Genomic DNA, 19,783 nt, shown 5'->3' on the forward strand with positions numbered 1-19,783 from the left:
CATGTCCTGCTTCCTATTAGTTCACAGACGAAAGTGGGCGGTCTCTAATCAACAGACAATATACATTTAACTTTTACGCTGGGTGTTGTGACTTTATTCCTGCACGCAGACTGCAGTTCGTGGGTTTTAAAAGTGAAAGTTGCGTTCGTATTCTATTTGATCTTGTTATAATGTCACCTCTGTATCTTAATAACGTTCCAACTCTTTAAAACTGAAGGTTTAATGACGTTTTTATCGAGCGCTGTGCTTGCACCTGGTATAAGGGAGTTAAAATAGCGTTTAATCGTGATGCACAAGAGGATTATTCATATGACTTGAACTCTATATTTTGGGCATCACAGTTATGGCTTTCCAAAGCGTCAAACTATTTGCTCTTGAGCTGGATGGTCCGGAGGATGCTGTGTACAGCAGTGGAGAGATGATCTCTGGCGTGGTGATCCTGGAGCTCAACCGGGAAATCAAGGTTCGAGCCCTGCGAGTCCTGGGACGCGGTGTCGCTGCAGCCCACTGGCTGGAAAACCGCAGCGTCGGAGTGAACACTGTCTATAACGACTACACATCCAAGATCACTTACTTCAGGAAGAGACAGCACCTTATCCGAGGTGGGTTTGAACGGATTTATCAACTCGTTAGATATTAAATGCGATGGCTCACTCAAAAAATAAGAAACCGTTTGAGTTTATTTCCCCATAGAGCAATGTGTGTGTGATTTCTGGCCCAAACATGATTTAAATATATGCTAAATATGTAATTATAGTTTCAACCTTCATATACCAAATTATATTTCAAAATCAATGGATTACAGAGGCAAAACAAATACATTTCCCATTTTACAGTGTCATTTAGGCTAAATAATACAAATGTTGGGGAAATAATAGCCTACTAGAAATTAATCATTTTTTTTTTTTTTATTTAAACTATATATTGGAAAAATTATGTTGTTGTATGAAGAGAAATTTTGAAGAATATCCAAACTTGTCTTTTCCATGAACTTACAATGAAAAGTAATTTACCAAAGATATCATAATCAAATTCTTGAGGGCAGAATATTCCAAACTCGCTGAATCTGTAAAATACAAAAACTTTTGTTTTGTAAGCCTTTTTATTTTATTTCTATAGTTGTATCAGTCTGAATTAATGCATTGTTAAAATTTTTACTTTTCATTCACTAACTGATGGTAAACAACAGACATATTACTAGTTTTCATGTATTTAGGAATCCTCAGTGAGTTAGGGCAGATATCAATATTATCAGAAATGATGTGCAAAACATTCCTTACTATCATATCATATATTGCTCCTGAAGGCTTATTTACCTTGTTAGGAGCATTTTACTGTGATATTTATGCATTTTGCGAGGCGTCACATCTTCAGTCACCATTCATTATGAATATAAAAAAATGCAGTAGAAAGTAAGTCATGCAGATTTGGAACAACATGAGGGAGAGTAAATCACAAGAAAATGGTGAACTGTCCCTTTAAGAGTGATCATGCAAAGTGACTGGTTTCTTCTTCCTGACCTTTGACAGCTGGCACAGGAGCTATAATGCTGAGCAAAGGTGTGATCTGGTTAATCATTCATCTGATTAGGTGAAATACACACGAACAACTGCACTTCACAAGCCAAATGCTTCTCACCAAGGTGATAAAAGCTCGGCTTTTGTCATTAAAATGAAATAAAGGCACGTTTGGGTTGATGTGAATAGGAAGTACTGATTGACAGGTTATCAGGTTGTGTTTTACTGCTCTAAAAACACAATATAATGTAATAGTGTTAGATGTTATGTCCAACTAGTTGATTTGAATACTTTGCAGCAGTAATTGGCAGTTTCTGTGAATGCATTTCAATATGATGCCCCAATACTGTTTTGTTTTTGAGATTTTATATAAGCTTGTCTGGTAAACTGTTATCTAACATGCATTGTAGCTGGTTTAAATACATCAAATGTCTGTTTCAATCTGTATATACCTTCAAATTTTTGAACTATGCTTAGAGCTCTTGATCCTCTCAACAATATCTAACAATGATACAACAATATATGTAGATACGTAATATAACACAATACTTTTGACAAACCTTTTTTTTCAAGTTATCAAAGTTTATCAAAATGCAAACAGACTTCTCTTTCTTCAGCATCATCACAGCCGATATTATTTCAGATATCACAACTGAAAATAAAGAGTCATTTAAAGATACAGACACTGGCTTACATTGGTTCATCTTTGAAGGCTTGGCTTGGATTGGCCAATATTTGGCTTTTTTAAGTCTCGGTCAATTATAGTTGGTTCTTGTGTATCAAAACAGAGATTTTTATCAAAACAGATAAACAGTTTTGCTGCGTGTCTACATACCACAGTGTCAGTTAAAAAAATCGCATGAAAAGGCGTTCTTATCATTATCTACATAAACAGCTTGTGACTTTAGCAGCACAGACGTGACAGGCCTCACGTTGTAATTTCAGATGTAAACCACTAGAGGGAGAACGAAGCGCACTAAAAATGTTAAACTAAAGAAGCGAATCCACCGCGACAGGGCAATGCATCAACTTTACTTTGCTGCTAACAAAGAAACAAGTTGTTTTGGTCATAAAGTCTGAGAAAAGTGGCTTTGCATTTTTGTTTGACCACCTTAATATTTTTGGCAGTTCATACGCTTTCTGCAGTGCGACTGAAATGGCTTCAAGTGTTTGTTTAACTTATTTATTATGCAAAATAAGTTTGCATATACGCGCATCTTTCAGAAAAATAACACAGAACGAACCCGTTCTTGTTTTGCTGAATTTCTTCACTGGGAGGTTCCTCTCCTTTGGGCATGCTCAGTCAGTTTGTTTTTGTCTAAGAACCTGTAAGCATCAATCATCCGATCTCTCTCTCTCTCTCTCTCTCTCTCTCTCTCTATCTCTGTCCATCCACGCCCAGTTAAGATGTTTATGAGCAGGCAGCGATTCCTGCATTAGGTCTATGATAAAATCAGTAAGACCGCCCACACGAGTTTAAAGGCCCCTCGGGGAACACGCACAGCTTCAGTTTTGTTTTGAACCTGACGGAAGAGTAGCTTGCACTTGAATGCACGCTCGCGCTCTTTGTTTGACTTAGACATACTTCAAGGGCTGCATTTGGGAAAGAGCAAAGATGATTTTCGACAAGCTGAAAAAGATCGACATAGTATTTGATTCTCCGGATCTGGACTGTGCTCCGGTGTTTAGCAGCGGAGATGTGGTCTCAGGGAAGGTTGTGCTCGAGCTCTCGGTGGAGACTAAAGTGCAGTCGCTGAAGTTGCATGCAGAAGGTTTCGCTCAAGTGCACTGGACCGAGTCTCGCAGCGCCGGCTCGAGCACCGCTTACACGCAGAACTACAGCGATGAAGTGGAGTACCTGAACCGGAGAGAAGTTCTGCTGCAGGCAGGTCAGTCCCTCTCTGCCAGACTGGAAGATGTTCAAACTTGTTTTCGCCTTTCAGTCAAGCTGATTGAGTCGACTCTTAAAGGAGTTCTTTGACCCCAAAAATAAAAACATTTCTGTTATTTTTATCCTTCATGTCGTTCTAAACCAGACTTGCTTTCTCACGTGATTTTCAAAAGAAACATAATGAAAGTGAAAATTAATTGAAGCTAAAAAGAAAAGCATCAAAATGTCTACTCCTTTGCTTTGTGTTCAGTTAATGTTGATCATTGATTCAAAAGAACATACTCGATAACGAATCGCGATCAGATTTGTTTTTTAGTTGAATCAAGCAATTAATTGAACATGTTTTACTCAAAGGAATCATTGATAATTGACTCACTCATCGGAAATCTCTCCATTCTTGTTGTAAACAGCAGCTTTTAGTTACTAAAGACTCAAATTAATCTTAATTTTACGCTTTTATGTATTTGAGTGAAGCACTACCTTTACATCATAATGTGTAAATCACTATTAAGGTGAGTAATATTTTTTTATAGCTGCTAAGTCAGTTATTATTATTCAAGAGGCTGGGGCTTAATGAGAGACACGTTTTACTTTATGCATTTGACAACTAACAAAATCTTAACCAAAAGGTTTTGAATGAACTAGACAAAAATATTCCTTCGTGACATCAGCAGTTGATGTTATGTTTTGTGTTATATCATCATGCTATTCTGACATTACTGCCCTTATCTTTGTGTGTTTATGATTAATTGGTGCAATAATGTTTCTTCTCCTCCAGATAACGGTGAGCTGACAGTCCTGTCTGCCGGGAGACACGAGTACCCTTTCAGTTTCCAGCTGCCAGAGGAGTAAGCGCCCCTTGCTTTATTAGTCTCATAAAAATGTTATCACTGAGCTTCATTTGGTAAGTTCTGCAAGGATATGAGAGTTTATGCAAGTGTTTTGTCTGTCAGAACTCTAGTGACATCTTTTGAGGGCAAGCACGGCAGCATTCGATACTGGGTGAAGGTTAAGCTGCATCGCCCATGGGCCACCGTCAAGAAGATCAAGAAAGAGTTCACGGTTATCGAGCCTATTGACATCAACACACCAAGTTTGCTGGTAGGAGCTCAGAATGGCTGTTGCTTTATTTTTGGTTTATAGTTTTGGTGCACGCTAAATAGAGTTTTTATCTTCAGGCGCCTCAAGCTGGAACCAAAGAGAAGATGGCTCGCATTTGGTACCGTAACTGCGGGCAGGTGTCGATCACCGCAAAGATCGACCGCAAGGGCTACACACCGGGTGAAGTGATTCCAGTCTTTGCTGAATTCGATAACTCCACGTCTCGCTCCGTGGTGCCGAAAGCTTATATCACCCAGACGCAGACCTTCATCGCAAGGGGAACCATGAAACAGAAGAGGGCCGTGGTGGCCACGTTGTGCGGGGACATAGTTGGTGCACGCCATAGAGAGAAGTGGCACGGCCGTGCCATCAAAATCCCTCCAGTCGGGCCCTCCATCCAGCAGTGTCGCATCATTAAAGTGGAATACATGCTCAGGGTGAGTTTGAAAACTTTGAGCTACTAAACTACTGAAGCTGCTAGAAAGATCTTCTTAAACATCACTTTGTGTTTTCCTAGGTGTGCGTTGATGTTCCTGGGACGTCCAAACTTTCCCTGGAGCTTCCTTTGGTTATGGGCACCATCCCTTTGCATCCGTTTGGCAGTCGTACGTCTAGCGTGAGCAGCCAGTACAGCGTGAACATGGAGTGGCTTCGCATGGCCATCCCTGAGCAGCCTGAGCGTACGTTTCTGCCCAGCCCTGGGTTTCGTTCTGTTTCATCAGCCTGGAGGCATCGTCACACCTTGAAATGTGTCGCTCACTTTGAGTCTGGTTTGTTTTTTGAACCACAGCTCCTCCAGATTACAGCGCTGTTGTGTCAGATGAGGAAGTGGTCCAGAACTCCACAGCAGTCCGACCTGAGGAAGATCTCAGCGGCGTGCTGCAGCGCTCCCTCATGGCCTACGTGCAGGAGTTCAGATTACGCCCACCTCCGGTGTACAGCGAGGTGAGCAGACGTGTATTAGACAGAGGTTTTCAACCCGTTTTGTCAGTCAGGGCCAAGATTTTTACATTTTTAAATGTTTAAGGAACAAAAAACGAAACCGTTTGGAAGCCTGTTTCACCCCAGAGTACAAAAAATAAATATATATGTTGTATTATATGCGTTAAATATGTAATATAGTATAATGTGTTGTATGCAATCCCGAAACCTAGACTTTTACTTCAGAAGAGGCCCAAAAATAAAAAAAATTTTTCTTATGTACTTTTAATAATTGCAGGTTATATATCATAATTACGACCTCTTGAATTTGCAACTTTATATCTCCCAATTATACAATTTGATTTTACAAATCAATTTTTGATTTTAAATTGATGTCACAATTGCATCATAGATTTTTAAATCCGAGAAGGCAGAAAAACACACTAAAGTTTCTACCTCAGCGTAAACCCTTTTCTTTCCTCACATCATCACTTTTTACTTTGTGACTTTATATGCCTTATTATTTTCTTATCTATAACTGCAGGTTATATATATCATAATTGTAATTTGAGAATTTCCCCCAGGTTTCACAGACAAGGCTTAAGCCTAGTCCCAGACTAAAATGTAATTCTGAATTGAATGTAATTTTTCTAAAGCACATTCATAAAAAATACTTGAATGTCCTAACTGAACTATGGCTTAATCCTGGCTTAGTCTAAGCCCTGTCTGTGAAACCCGGCTTGTATCTCCCAATAGTACAATGTGATTTTAGCGTCGCACTTGCGGCTTTTTCTTATAACATACAGCATCTTTAACTAAGAACTTTTATTTTTTACTTTTATTTAGAAACGGTCTTCAAACATTAAAATCTATTCTGATTTTACAATACACAGTTGCACAAAATTGGCACCTTCCCAATTTGACTTGCAACTGTAAAGGTGCTGATGAATTTCCATCGAAATACTGAGATGTGCAGATTTTGACATCAATAACAAAAGACAAGGAAGAGTTTCTTCCTGCTCATAAACAGTTGATTCTTTCCCTGCTCTCCACAAATAACTGATAAAGGAGCCTGGTACTTTTGAAAAGCATCACTTTGGAAAGTGTTCTGATCTTTTTTTTGTGTCTTTTCTCTTCTCAGGTGGACCCAAACCCTCAGCCTCTCACCATGCGTCCTCGCTGCATGACCTGTTGAACTCTCTGTCAGCTGAGCATCACCTGATGTTTGAAACAAAAGCTGAGATTTAATTCTCCTGGATGTCTCTCTGAGACTGAGATTGGCACTTGATCCTCGTTTCGAGCCGTTCGCATCTGTGCTTCCAGCAGCGGGGCAAAGAGAGAGGAGGAGATGTCTGGACTAGGCGAGGACGAGCGCTTTCATCAAACAAAGAGGACATTCAGTACCAGGGCGAACAAAGGTTCCGCCCACGTTTGTGTCCCAAAGAGCGATCAGACTCTGGTCTGTGCCTCAAACGATTGTTTGTAGAATCAGGGAAATCTGGCATGATCACTAGAGAATTATGGGTGAGAAGCCATTAAGAGATGCTACCCATAGTGCCTTATTTTGCTGTGAATGAGGGCCGAGTCCCTTTTAACCAGCTGCAGTCTGCCACCATAGATGTTAACAGGCATGTGATGAAACTGTCATCATATGCGCATCTTTTGGTGTCGGTGTTAGCCAAAGAGATCGGTTTAACATTCATGTGAATGGGTGATTCTATTCAAAAGGGAAAAACTAGAGCTTTAAGGGGGAAATTGCAAATCCTGGAAGTAGAAAAATCCTTTCCTCCCCCTCTTGGAGTTGATCTTATGTTGGTATAAGTTTCATCTGGCTCGACAGAGCTCGAGCCTGAGACCTGGAAGCTCTTAATGTCTCGCTGAATGTAAACCACAGATTTAACTAACTTTTGAGCAAAACTGTTTTTCTTCATTGTTTTTACTTGTGACTTGTGGTCATGCAGGGCTCAAGCAGCCCTTGAAGGTTAGCTTTACAAATGACAGAGCCATGTGTACCCAAGGTGCCTTTTTTGTTGATTTAGATGAAACGATGAACGACTTACAGGGATTGTGTCATGTTAAGCTTTCCTAATGTTGCGACTCCCTGAAGTGTCCTTACACACACATTCCAAAAATACCACAGACTCGCTTCATTTCCAGGTTATGAGAAAGTGTACCTTCAGGTTTAAACCTAATGATTGTATTTTATAGATTTTTGTTGTTGAAATTTGTGACAAGAATATTTTTTGTTAATCACTTTTAAGTAAATAAAAAGGAAAAATGATACATTATGAATATGGTGTTTTATTTCATGTGATTTTGGAAAAAAACACTATTTACATTCATAATAGCATATTTAATTATTTATACAATTATTCATAAGGTTACAGTAATGCAAAGGTTGTGCAACATATTTGCTTCAACTTATTTTAGAACCAAAAAAGTTGGGAATACTTTACTCGTAAAGTGCCACAAGAGTTCCTAACTCGTATACAATTGCATTTATCGTAAAATCTTTGTTTTCCATCCATGAGAATGTCAAAAGATTCCTGGGGGTTGTGCTTTTACTATATATAACATAAATGGAGCCCGAGGCACAGAGTGTCCTTTTCCTCCTTTCTGTTTTCTACATTGCTTCCATTCTTATAAAATCCCATCAGTTCTACAGAAAACTTATGTTATTCAAATTTGAACCTCATGAGAAAAAGAACTTCTATGGGAACAAAGTTAGATAATGTATTGAATCATGATTTTTGATTTAACCCGTCATCATAACTGTCATTAAGAAATAATGCATGTAAATATAATAAATATAACAACAGATCTATTTCATTTGAATCATTATGTATCACATACAATCTTGCACCAGCAAGTTTAAGGTCATGTTATAAACTTTCATGAGAACATCCTGCAGGGTTTTTATTATTTTATCACTGTATACATGAACATGTGAAACAGGAACAAGAACTCAGTAAATGATGACTGTTTGGTAACTGGAGTTCCCTTCTCTTGCACGTCAAGTCGCCGTCACATGTTTACCATCATGCAGTGTTAAGGAACTCTCATGTTTTCATATGTTTTAGATCGATGATACTGAAGGATCTGTTTTCAAACACAAATATACTCTTATGCAGCGGTTTTGCCTGGAATGAAACAGACAAACAAAAGATGCACTTATGAAAGGACAGTATTTGCTGAAGGGCAGTTGTCTATAAATACAGTATTGTGAAACTGTATTCTTTTGATTGCCATTAACACACCTTTTGCATTGGAAGACATGAGGAGTTTTTTAAACATGGCACTATATCAGGAACATCTGATAATGGAAACATAGCACATGGTGATCAATCATTAAGAACCTGCACAATAAACAGAGGCACGTCACAAAGGTTTCTTTTTAGTTTTTCTTTTATGATAATTTAAAGACCTTTGAGCTCATGGCTAACAAAAGCACATGAGCCTGTTTGAGCCTATTTTACAACAGACAGTGTTGTGCAGGTACACCTGTGTGTGTTTGTTTGTGTAGTGTTTCATTGATTCACCTGCTACTTTAACCTCTTTTTTTCTTTCTTCAGGATTTTTATTTTTTTTAATGGGTCAAAACAAGAAGATGGAAATTTAGGCGCTACCTATTTTTCTTATTATTATTTATTTTTCTCATAACTCATATTTAACAGAGGTCGTTTGATGGGAGGAGTTAAACAACAGGGAGTGCTGACGTCAGCCTAGAGAAAAGTCATTTCAGAGGTAAGTAAGATATTAAATATTGATAGATTGTGAAGACATCTGGAATAGCATGTATAAATGAATCCTACACAATAGGGACCTACACAAAATATAAAATGCCTCACATCTCTAACATTTGTAAACACGTTTGCCTTTATAGTAATTCCTGTTACATTTTTTGTGTGTTACATAGAGAATTGTGTCTTGTGTTATGCAAAAAGTGCTTTATGAAATTGAAAACTGAGTCAAAGGCTGAGAGTTAGTGTATGGTTTCACTGATTTGGTGTGCGGTTCTGGTGTTTGAGTGTCCGGTTCCAGAAATTGTGTGACAAGTAAAGATTGTGTGTAAGCAGTTGGAAAAATCTGTAAAGGCCATTTAGTTAAGCAATGCTATACTGATTTGCAGTGCACCACATCTGCCTGTGAAATCATTCCACATTGCCTCTGAAAGCTTTAGGCTACAAGCCGTCTGAGAGTTGCCACCATGGCAAGAGATAAAAATGTGTTTCAGTGCTGGAAATAAAAAAATCCAAAATCAGAATGATCTCAAAGTAAAAACAGGTGCTAAAGTCTGATTTTGTGGTGGCTGTGCTTTAAAATAAAATGATTATAATCTTGAGTTTAGTGCCGCGTACTACTGTAAGGTTATCCCTGCCTGGTTTAAATGTTTGAAAATGATTAACAGTTGAAAACATTAATTTGGAAAAGTAATCAAAAAGTAATCATATGTAATCAGTTCCATTACTTTAAAGTCATTGAAATATTTTTAAATAAACCTGTAGTCTGCATCCTATTACATTTTCAAAATAACCTTCCCAACACTGCCGATGTGTGACTGGATTACATAGCAATTCGATAAAAGATATCTACAGAAAAAAAAACCTAATCAAGATCGGAGACTCAGATTAGAGGTTTAGAAGTTAAACAAGTTTTAAAGCAAAAAGAGTATAGGCCAATCTCATGAAACAGATCTGAAAACCATGTGTTTGGAATAAAAGTACAATCCATTTTAACGGGTATAACGACACTCCATTACTCTGGGAATGGCAATTTCTACCTGAAAGCTGCCTGAAAGATTAGTTTTGCAAGTGAATTATCTCCTAAATGGCAAATATGCCTGTATAGAGCAAAAGAAAACACTGGAAATGAAAAAGAAGTCACTACATTACATTTCACAAACAAAGCAGCAGTGATATTTGCGTCTGTGTTAGAGAGGCTTCCTTACATGGAGACATGACGTTCAAGGGTGTGTGCATCTGTTGTGTGAGACCCCTGTTGACTTCACACGGACAGATCAGCTTGCTGTGAAGCCTGGGGACTTCATGGAAACCAAGGAAACTTTAGCGGCAGATAAAGAGGCTACTCTTACAGCCCAGGAAAGTCCAAAAATATCCCGTCATTCATTTAGATGAGAAAACAACACATTTCTGGACCTTTTTTATATGCCCGTGTGTGACATAAAATGCACTTGTTTTGGTTTGAAACAAATTTGGAGGATCTGGGGTCATCTGAATGCTTAGTTGTTATTGCATTTCCAGCTGCCTGTTTGCTTTGTTCTCGTTGGACAGCACTGAGCTTTGTCCGTTTCCCGAAAATTATGCTGAATCCAAAGCATTAACTCATTGCCAAATAGATTAAGTCAGATTTTTCCCTCTGATGTGGTACTAGGAGGCAATTAGTCGTGAGCCAAAACATTTGTGTTATCAGGATCAAATTCGCTGTTCATTATAAAAACAATGTTAAATGCACCATTTGCATGCAACGTTCTGCACTTGGGTTTGGCACAAACAGGAATCAATAAAAGGGGCAAAGTTCAGGAATTTAGAAAAGTGTTGTTGATATATTCCTGCATGGATATGACATAAATGTTAAATGCGTCAAAAGCACATATATGTTACTTCCCCATAAGGCTGCACAGCACGTGTTCACATGTTCTGCCTCTGCTTCTGGGTCGTGTCCAGGTCTCAGAGCTGTGAAGCTATGGTAAATATTGTGAAGAATGTAAGGAGGGGCTGAGAAGGAATGTATTTACCTTGGGTGAAAAGAAAGTTTCGTACATATCTTTCTATGGTGCATTGAGAGAGCATAAACAAAATATGTGTCTGCCGTTTTTGCAGTGCAATTGCACAATTGCCTTACTAGAAGAACAGGACGTTCTCCAAGACTCCAAGATTCTCTCTCTCTTTTCTCACAAAAGTCACGGTCAAACTTCTGCAAACCACAGTCCTCTAAGAAACAACCACTGTTTCACTTTGGTAAATCATTATAGGCAGTATTCCAGAGTACTTGAAGTTTGGTTCACATGTGGTTCGAAACTTCTATGAATGTGAGCATTGCTAATTGTGAATCTTAAAATATATAAACTTGAAGATTAATGATATATACATATATTCTTTTTTATTTGTGACCCTGGACCACAAAACCAGTCGTAATGGTCAATTTTTTCAAAATTTAGATTTATCAATAATTCCATTGATGTATGGTTTGATTATGGTTTGTTAGGATAGGACAACCCTTACGAAAATTAACCATGGTTTTACTAGAAATAAAACCAAAAAACCATGGTTACTATAGTTAAACCATGGTAACCTCAAATTAACCATGGTTTTGCTATATTAACCATAGTTCAACCATGGTATTAGTAATAAATCTGTGGTTATACCAATGGCAGTCAATACGACAAAAAACCATGGGTTACTACAGTTTTACTATAATAAAACTATGGTTATTTTTCGTAAGGGAATATCTGGCTGAGATACAACTTTTAAAAACAAATCTGGAATCTGAGGGTGCAAAAATAAATCTTAATATTAAGAAAATCGCCTTTAAAGTTGTCCCAATGAAGTTCTTAGCAATGCATATTACGAACCAAAAATTAAGTTTTGATATATTTATGGCAGGAAATGTACAAAATATCGTCATGGAACATGATCTTTATTTAATATTCTAATAAAAGAAAAACTGAGAATTTTGACCCATTGAATGTATTTTTGTCTATTGCTACAGATATACCCCAGTGACTTAAGACTGGTTTTATGGTCCAGGGTCACATTTAATGTACATTTATACACGTTTTTATTTTTTACCTTGGCATTCAGTAAAAAAAAAAAGTTCAAACAGCTGTTTGGGAGTTTTTAATAAAACAAATTGACATCTTTCTCTCTTTTGACCAACATAACCAATCTCTCAATAGTTTTTTACTTCCTTTGGACAGTCATAGGAAAACTATCATGGAAGTTTCTATTGAAGTAAATGGGAACCATGGAAATGTGTAAATGATCACAGAACTACTGTAATATTTGTTTAAACATCTGTTAGAGATGTATGCACTGCCCATTGGCTCTCATGCTTTGGAAAAGTGTCTTTAGGTTCTAACTGTGACCAATCACACTCTATAATACATAAAACATATCTATGTAATCTATGATACATATCCTTAAAGGGATAGTTCACTTAAAAATGCCAACTCGGTCATTTACTGACCCTCAAGTTGTTTTGGACCCCATTGACTTTTACTGTAAGGACAAAAACTGTTATTTAAAAAACTTTTACGTTCCACACAAAAAGGTCATACAAACGACATGCAGGCGAAGTGTTTGGGTGACTGTCCCTTTAAGAGCACAAATTGGATGCCATAAGGATATGCTGTTCCACCTTTGTCCATTAGGAGGAGTTGCCATTTCCACACATGGTTGTAATCCTGAAAGGGTGTTGAGGACAACGAACAGTGAACACCTTCGGTTAAAAACAGTTGCTTCTTCAGAGCTTTCACGTGGTCATTTTGTTTCCAAAATGCTGAATTGTGAAGTATCGAATGAGTCATGTGCATACTGACATCAGTAAGACTTGTTTCTGGTCATCTCTTTCCTATTTAAACTTTCCAAACAGTCATCATTATCCACAAAGCCCCACTCAAAACAATGATACTGTGAGAAAAGAGAACAATTTGGGTTATAATTGGTAGGGTGTGATGCACACTAAACCAAAAGGCAGACTCCCACTCGGCAGGAGCACGATAAGAGTGCCGCTAGATAAACAGGGAGGTTTGGGAATAATGAGGTTTTCTTTTCTCAGGAGACAAGCAGAGCTCCCTGCCTTCCTGATGTCACACTTTATGTACAAGTAAACAACCAGTACAGAGGGTAACAACCAGACATAAACACTCATGTGGTGACTGTCAATAAGATTTAAAGTGTTTACAAGACTGCAGATTTGATAAGGAAGAAAAGACTGAAGACAAAGATGTTTGTGACCAGCTCTTAAGTTATGATGGTCAGGACTGTAAGATTGATGGATAGAAAGACAGAAAACAGACAGAGAGTGTATTGTAGGTCAGTGTATATTCTGGAAGTGACTTTAAACTCGGTGACCTTTTAGCCATTAAATAATTCCCTGGCACTGACGACTTTGCCTGACAGTCAGTTAATGAGCAGCACACTGTATACAACATTTGTTGTGTATTCTGTTTTAAAGTACTTACTGTTCAGTACGGCTGCAGTGGATGATGAAATTACAACAGAAAGCTATACGTAAAACTCCACTGAACCTGATATTGAAGGGAATAGGATATCAGGATGACATGTTCACTATGTCTGTTCTTCTAAGCTAATGACAGACTTGTCCTGTAGAGCCTCACATATCTCCTGATACTGGATATGGCTCTTTATTCTCTTACAACCAGTTCACTGGTTCATTTAGCTTGTCTTCAGTTTCCAAAATTGTATATAATTCTGGCATTTCCCTCCCAAATGTGATTGCCACAACATGCTGGTGGAACAAAATGGCCAACACCTTAAGATTTGTTAATTTGCTATGGTTTATTCAGTAGCAGAGTACAGAGACGTACTTGAGAGGTGAGGAGCTCCATGTAACTACGGTTTGACAGTTCAAATCTGCATATAAGGAAGTACAGATGGCACGGTTACATCAACAAATGTGTTTTTATTTTAGTTTTGCATTTGTTAACACTATCGGGTAGGTTTAGGGTTGGGTTTGGTGTAGGGCATATTTACAACATGAGAAAGCATGAAAAATAAAAGTGCCTGTTTTTAAATTAAAACATTAAAGCATAAGCCTGCTTCTTTTCTTTGAAACTCTTGCAAGTAGTTTTGAGCATTGAACACACTTACTCTCTTTTCAGAGTGCTTTGTAAACAAGTTATCACCCCTGTACTGGCCATACAATGAGATTTTACAGACCTCTGTTTGGCCGTCTATGTAGGTCAGATGCCTGCATCTTTAACTACTAGGGAGCGTTTGGCAAAACAAGACTACACCTCCTTCACTTACAGCCAGCCCCGAACAAAACAATGTTACACAAAGCGTGAGCAGGGCAGCCGAACAGGATGGGCACATAATAATCAAGAACATCTCTACCTACAGCTGAAGACATGATTTCTGTCAGGTCCTGCTCTGAGTGCGGTCTCAGATTACCCTGTAGACTAAGGTTTTTGTTGTTTATGAATATGACTCCAGTCGAACTCATGCTATCACAGACTTAGTAATTGTTCAGCTATACATTATGATCAATCAAATATTGTGTTCTGTACCATTACTGCACATTAAAAGTTGACTAATCTGTTTCAATATAGAATTTTACAAGAAACATCTGAGACAAACCATAGACAACTAGAGTAAATTCACCATAGCTGATCTTTCTCAGAGCAAACTTACGTTTCCATGAAAGTCCTGTTAGTCCCGAGTAACAGCGGTTTGAAAACACAGCCTTGCTGTGGATTTCCTGCTGCCATCAAATGTGACATTCAGAAATCCAGTACCCCACATAGATCTCAATGGTTTTGTTCATGTACTTCGAGACATGAATCTTTGTCACCTGTGAAGGAAATCATCATGTTTTTGAGATGAAGGAATGTTTAGATGGTCTCCTTACATTGTAAGAGGGTCTCACCTTACAAAAAAACAAGGGCTACGTTCCGTCCATGCAGATGATAGCAGAAGCTGTGGGGCCGATCTAAAGGTAAATGCACAAGAATTTCCAATCCTGACTGAAAAAATACAGTTCAACAAAACAACTGTAGTTTTGCATCTTAAATTCTTAATCTTTCTTCCAAACATTCATGATCTTGTGATTCCCTTCAGTCCCATACAAACCTGCTCCTGTGGATTGTTGTGAGGGTTATGGGGTTTTCCGCATTTAGAAAATCTAAATTAATCCAATTTTATACCACTGTTGCATCATTTGGTGACACACCTCAAAATCTCCGGAGTTTCCCTATAATGCATTAACCTAATTTGCACTTTGTATTTTGTTGGCTCAATTTAAACGGCACCTATTTGTCATATTTTGGTATGACATTAATGAAATAATAGTCGGTTTTGGACAAAATAGTGTTGTAGGTCTGAATCAGCGACGTTTAATTAGCTATTTTCTGAAGACGTGTTTTGACTGTCATACCAGACGCAAGTGGTGCGATCAAACACGGCAAACCATTTTAATCAGTGATGTCGTTTACACGTTTTCAGCCAAAAAAGTAAACTTTTTATGTGTTTTCCCTGTTCGTTTACACAACACCAGAGTTTTTGGGACTAAAAATGCATATTTTTGAAATGGGTTTCAAAGTGCAAGTTTTTGAAAACGCCACAGTTATCGTTTCGGTGTAAACACCCAATATGGAAATCTCGGAAATCGGTGATATCATGCGCGTGCGTAGTACGTGTTAAGTATGTCGACATGCACAGTACATGTAAATTTTAAAGGCAAGCGCAAACAAACATATACAACGATGACAGAGAGTACATGGTACTGTTGTTGCTGCTCAAGAGGTTGCTAACGCTTCTTCAGCAAAGTGTGGATTTACTTCACCAAAATTATAACCAACAACGGAGAAGCATCATATCCATAATTGTCAATTTCTTACAAGTACTGTTTACTAACAAGGTGACAGCGCCTTCTACTGGCCTGGCATACATAGTACAGCGTTCCTGGACATTTTTTTGTGTATACGTGAACCTTTTTAAAAACGCAAGGGGAAAACAACTTATAAGTTTTTAACTACATCATTGTCATGTAAACATATCCCCAGTGTAGACAGCCTTAATTCATGCTGTGACTAGTAAACATCAAGAGATAATGGGTTCACTACAGGAATCTGTCACAACTTATTAAAGAGCTAAAAAATTATATTCATCCAGCACTAGTGTCCACATGTTTGCCTGTAGTTGTTTATTGTGTGCATGAAATAGACACTGACACCCCGTCGCGTCGTGTTGTACCATGCTGTATATGTGTGAGAGGAAAATATTATGCATTCAAACTTTTATAAAGTATAAAACATTGCTTCCTGCTAAAGTTCTTCACAGCTTCATGGGTCCATGCTTGATTTAACGCTTCTCTGGCTTGACGTTTTTAATTTAAAATGTTTACAATAATATAATTTTGCTCATACAAACCTACCCTTTCACTAGTATATGACTTTTTTTCCAGGGTTGTTTTTGGACCACATTGAATTTCATTGTATGGACAAAAACAATGTTAAACAATGTTCTTCAAAATGTCTTCCTTGTGAAAAAAATTTACTGGTTTGGAACAACATGCTAGTGATTAAATGTTGACTGATTAGTTGTCTATCTATGTATTTTAAGTGCTGGTTCATCACAACTGAGCAACAATTTTTGGCTCCTGCATAGGAGAGAAGAGACAATTAGTTGTGAGACTGTGAGTCCCACAGAGTGCTTATCTTTGGCTTTTATAACCAGACCAACCTGACTGGCTGGTTTAGAGTAAGAAGCAGGTGGAGAGAGGTCACTGGTGCAAAACTAAAGGGAAAAAAAGAATGGAGTCGGTGCCAAACAAAAGAAAACCAAGAATCCGAGTGATATAAAAGCCCTATTGTGACATACTTTACAAACCTAAGCATCAGAAGCAGGGAACAGAGGGTCAAATCTTACAGTAAAGCATAATCTCAAACAGATTTCTACCAAATTCTAGCTGCTACCAAAAGTGTTGCAGCCATGCTGTTGTTTGTTTGTGTGCATTGACTTAACATTTGGCTGACTAACAGCAGTAGAGGCTCATTAGGTCGTTCTGCTGTGGGTTAGTGTATTCTCACAGCTGACATCTTCTGGAGGAATAACCCAAGCAGGGCCAAACTCATGGGAATTATGGGTCACCTTTAACGCAAAATAAGGGGAGAAGCCAAGAGTGCAGGAAAGGGCACAGCTGGCCTAGCATACAGAGATTACCGTGTGACATGAGACATCCGGACTAGCGCTGTGTGGTTGTTCAGGAAACCAGCCTGGTTTAACATATGGTGCAGCGGCCCCTCCCTCTCGCCACTGATTGGCTCTCCTGTCTCCAGGCATGTTTCTGCTGAGAACAAAACAGCATTTAGCCAATGAGATGAAGGCATGAATTTCCCTTCTGTTGCAAACACATCTAAAATTCAACATGCGCGACATCACTGGGCCTTTAAATTAAACCACAGACATTTAAAAAAGAATGCATGTGGTTAACAGGATGCTTCTGCTGCAGGTACCACACACTGTCTCAGTGGAACATAATGTGATCTTGGTTTTGTTTTTTTCCAAAACATAATTTACATTTTTTTTTTTTGGTGCAAAGACAAAATGCATTGTTATAAAAGAACGACTTTGACCATTTGGACAACCCTTTTTGAATCTAGGTCCTTTGTAAACTTTTATCCATTCAGTCTTAAAAGTGATGTGTCAAATTTTTCTTCCCAGTGCAAAAGCCTACAAGTCTTTAAAATAAGACAGGTACCAAGCAACAATGCATAAGCTATTAAGAATATTTGTGTTTGTACTTAAAAATTAAAAAAGTAAAATATAATTGCATTGAATATGTATTGTCTGAAAACAAGTCTAAAGAATGGAAGTAACCAAACACTTTTGGTGACCTTTGACATCCATTGTAAATTTAAAAAGTATGCTCTAAATATGATAAATGTGGGTAGCATGAATGAAATGATATTCCATAAAAAGTTTTTTGTTTTTGTTTTTGAAGTGTTAATTTGCAGAGAAAAGCACAGACAAAACACTGCACTTTGTCTGAGAATTCCGAGCAGCCGGACATAGCAACAGTGACCAATGGCGTGAGTTTGGGGCGGGGCTAACTGTTTGTTTGGCCAGTGCATGGGGGAGTATTTGGGAAAGTCGTTTGGAAACAATCATGGAGCATTTTCACAAGACTGTGATGGTGCATTTAATGGTTATCAGCATCTTAAATTCTTGAAAGTTTTTTATATTTCGATTTTTCTTAAATGTATGTACATTTATAACACTTTGTATTATATCACCTTTGCATCTAATTATGCCTACAAATAAACGAGTTAACGTTAATGCGAGCGTGTCTCGTCTCTCTAGTGCAGAGTCTATAGGAAACAATGGTAAATTTCATATCGTTCTCTCTTCTGATTCAAGTTTTTTTTTCCTTTTTATGAAAGTCATTGAAACACTATTTTGCTTTTTGAGGAAATAGGAATGCAAAAAAAAAGTCTCCCATTCACTGCTCTTCAAGTTAACCTAACTATGACATCTTCCGCTGATCAGAAACCTGGAATTGTGAAAAAGGTCCATTGTTTTTGCAATTATGGCAGAACAGAAAAGACACATACACAACACAATCTTAAAAACTAGTGTAACCAAGTTGTAATCAGTCTTACTATTCAGATTCTAATTAGAGCAATCTATGTTTTTTTAATGGGACTGGCTTTCGAAAGTTATGAACAGAGTTGCAGAAAAAAAAATAGATAACTAACTTTTAAGACTAGTTTCAGCAGTTTCTGCAACCAGCCACAGGTTTAACTGATAAATTGTGTTGCTTTTATTATAGTAAAGATTTGATTGATAATTCATAATTGTTGGTAATACTTGATGTGGGAATAAACATGTGGGAATATTTAGTTTGCTTCACTCTTAGAGGACTGGGTAGAAACCAAAAATGCATGAGTGCGGGGGAAGTGTTCACTATCAGTCTGCCTTTCCTGTTTGTAAATGATTGGTCAAGGCCCCTGAAACTGTTATTGAGGAGGAAACAGAGAGACTCGGCTGGGAACGGTGAACTGCCCTGAATTGTTTGCTCAGAACACAATGCATAAATCTTTTTGGGGGAGGAGAGAAAGAATTAAACTTGTTTTGCATGATCAAGGAGAAGACATACAGAAATATACACAAAAATAACATGTGAAATATTCAAGGGTGACTCCTCTCAGATGATATCTGATTACTAGGAATAGATCCATGAACTGGTGCCGTGCAGTGTTACATTGATTTGGAGCCTCCACATCCGTTCCACAGTGGAATGCTTAAAGAAGTCATTGTTTATGATCTGTTAAAAAATATAGACGTGTCTTCGAGTTTTCAAGGACACAGCTTGAGAATATCAAGCCTTGCTTTGTATCACAAAGCCTAAACTTAAACCAAATATTACAAGAAACTAATCAAATCAAATGTTTGCAAGCTTAGAGACTTTAAAAGCATAATGTATATTAATGTGTGTGTTTTTAAACCAGTCTCATATGCTCATCAAGGCTGTATTTATTTGATCAAAAATACAGAAAAAACACTAATATTGTGAAATATTATTATGATTTATAATAATGCTTTTCCATTTGAATATAATTTAAAATATAATTTATTTCTGCGATGAAAGG

At 37.8% G+C, this 19,783-nt stretch overlaps 1 protein-coding gene and 1 long non-coding RNA gene across 3 annotated transcripts; one reads left to right on the top strand and one right to left on the bottom strand.

Annotated features, from left to right (window-relative positions):
* The first annotated feature begins 115 nt into the window (after nucleotides 1-115).
* On the top strand, nucleotides 116-7,713 carry LOC132126705 (arrestin domain-containing protein 2-like). Of its 2 annotated transcripts, none has more exons than XM_059538157.1 (7): nucleotides 116-602; nucleotides 4,187-4,256; nucleotides 4,362-4,509; nucleotides 4,587-4,946; nucleotides 5,027-5,189; nucleotides 5,300-5,454; nucleotides 6,572-7,713. In XM_059538157.1, exons 1-7 carry the CDS (start codon nucleotides 344-346, stop codon nucleotides 6,623-6,625), a joined length of 1,209 nt encoding a protein of 402 aa, XP_059394140.1. In that variant the 5' UTR covers nucleotides 116-343; the 3' UTR covers nucleotides 6,626-7,713. The 2 variants fall into 2 exon arrangements, with proteins under 2 accessions (XP_059394140.1, XP_059394139.1); XM_059538156.1 differs by lacking the exon at nucleotides 116-602 and adding an exon at nucleotides 2,906-3,406.
* A 372-nt stretch (nucleotides 7,714-8,085) lies between these two features.
* LOC132126436 (uncharacterized) lies at nucleotides 8,086-15,276 on the bottom strand. The gene is made up of 3 exons (XR_009427389.1): nucleotides 14,826-15,276; nucleotides 8,688-8,743; nucleotides 8,086-8,570 (listed from the first exon to the last, which is right to left on the bottom strand). It is a non-coding gene; the product is annotated as an uncharacterized LOC132126436 (long non-coding RNA).
* Nucleotides 15,277-19,783: the final 4,507 nt, after the last annotated feature.

The sequence above is a fragment of the Carassius carassius genome, chromosome 44 (genome assembly GCF_963082965.1).
Source record: "Carassius carassius chromosome 44, fCarCar2.1, whole genome shotgun sequence".
NCBI classification, from domain to species: Eukaryota; Metazoa; Chordata; class Actinopteri; order Cypriniformes; family Cyprinidae; genus Carassius; species Carassius carassius.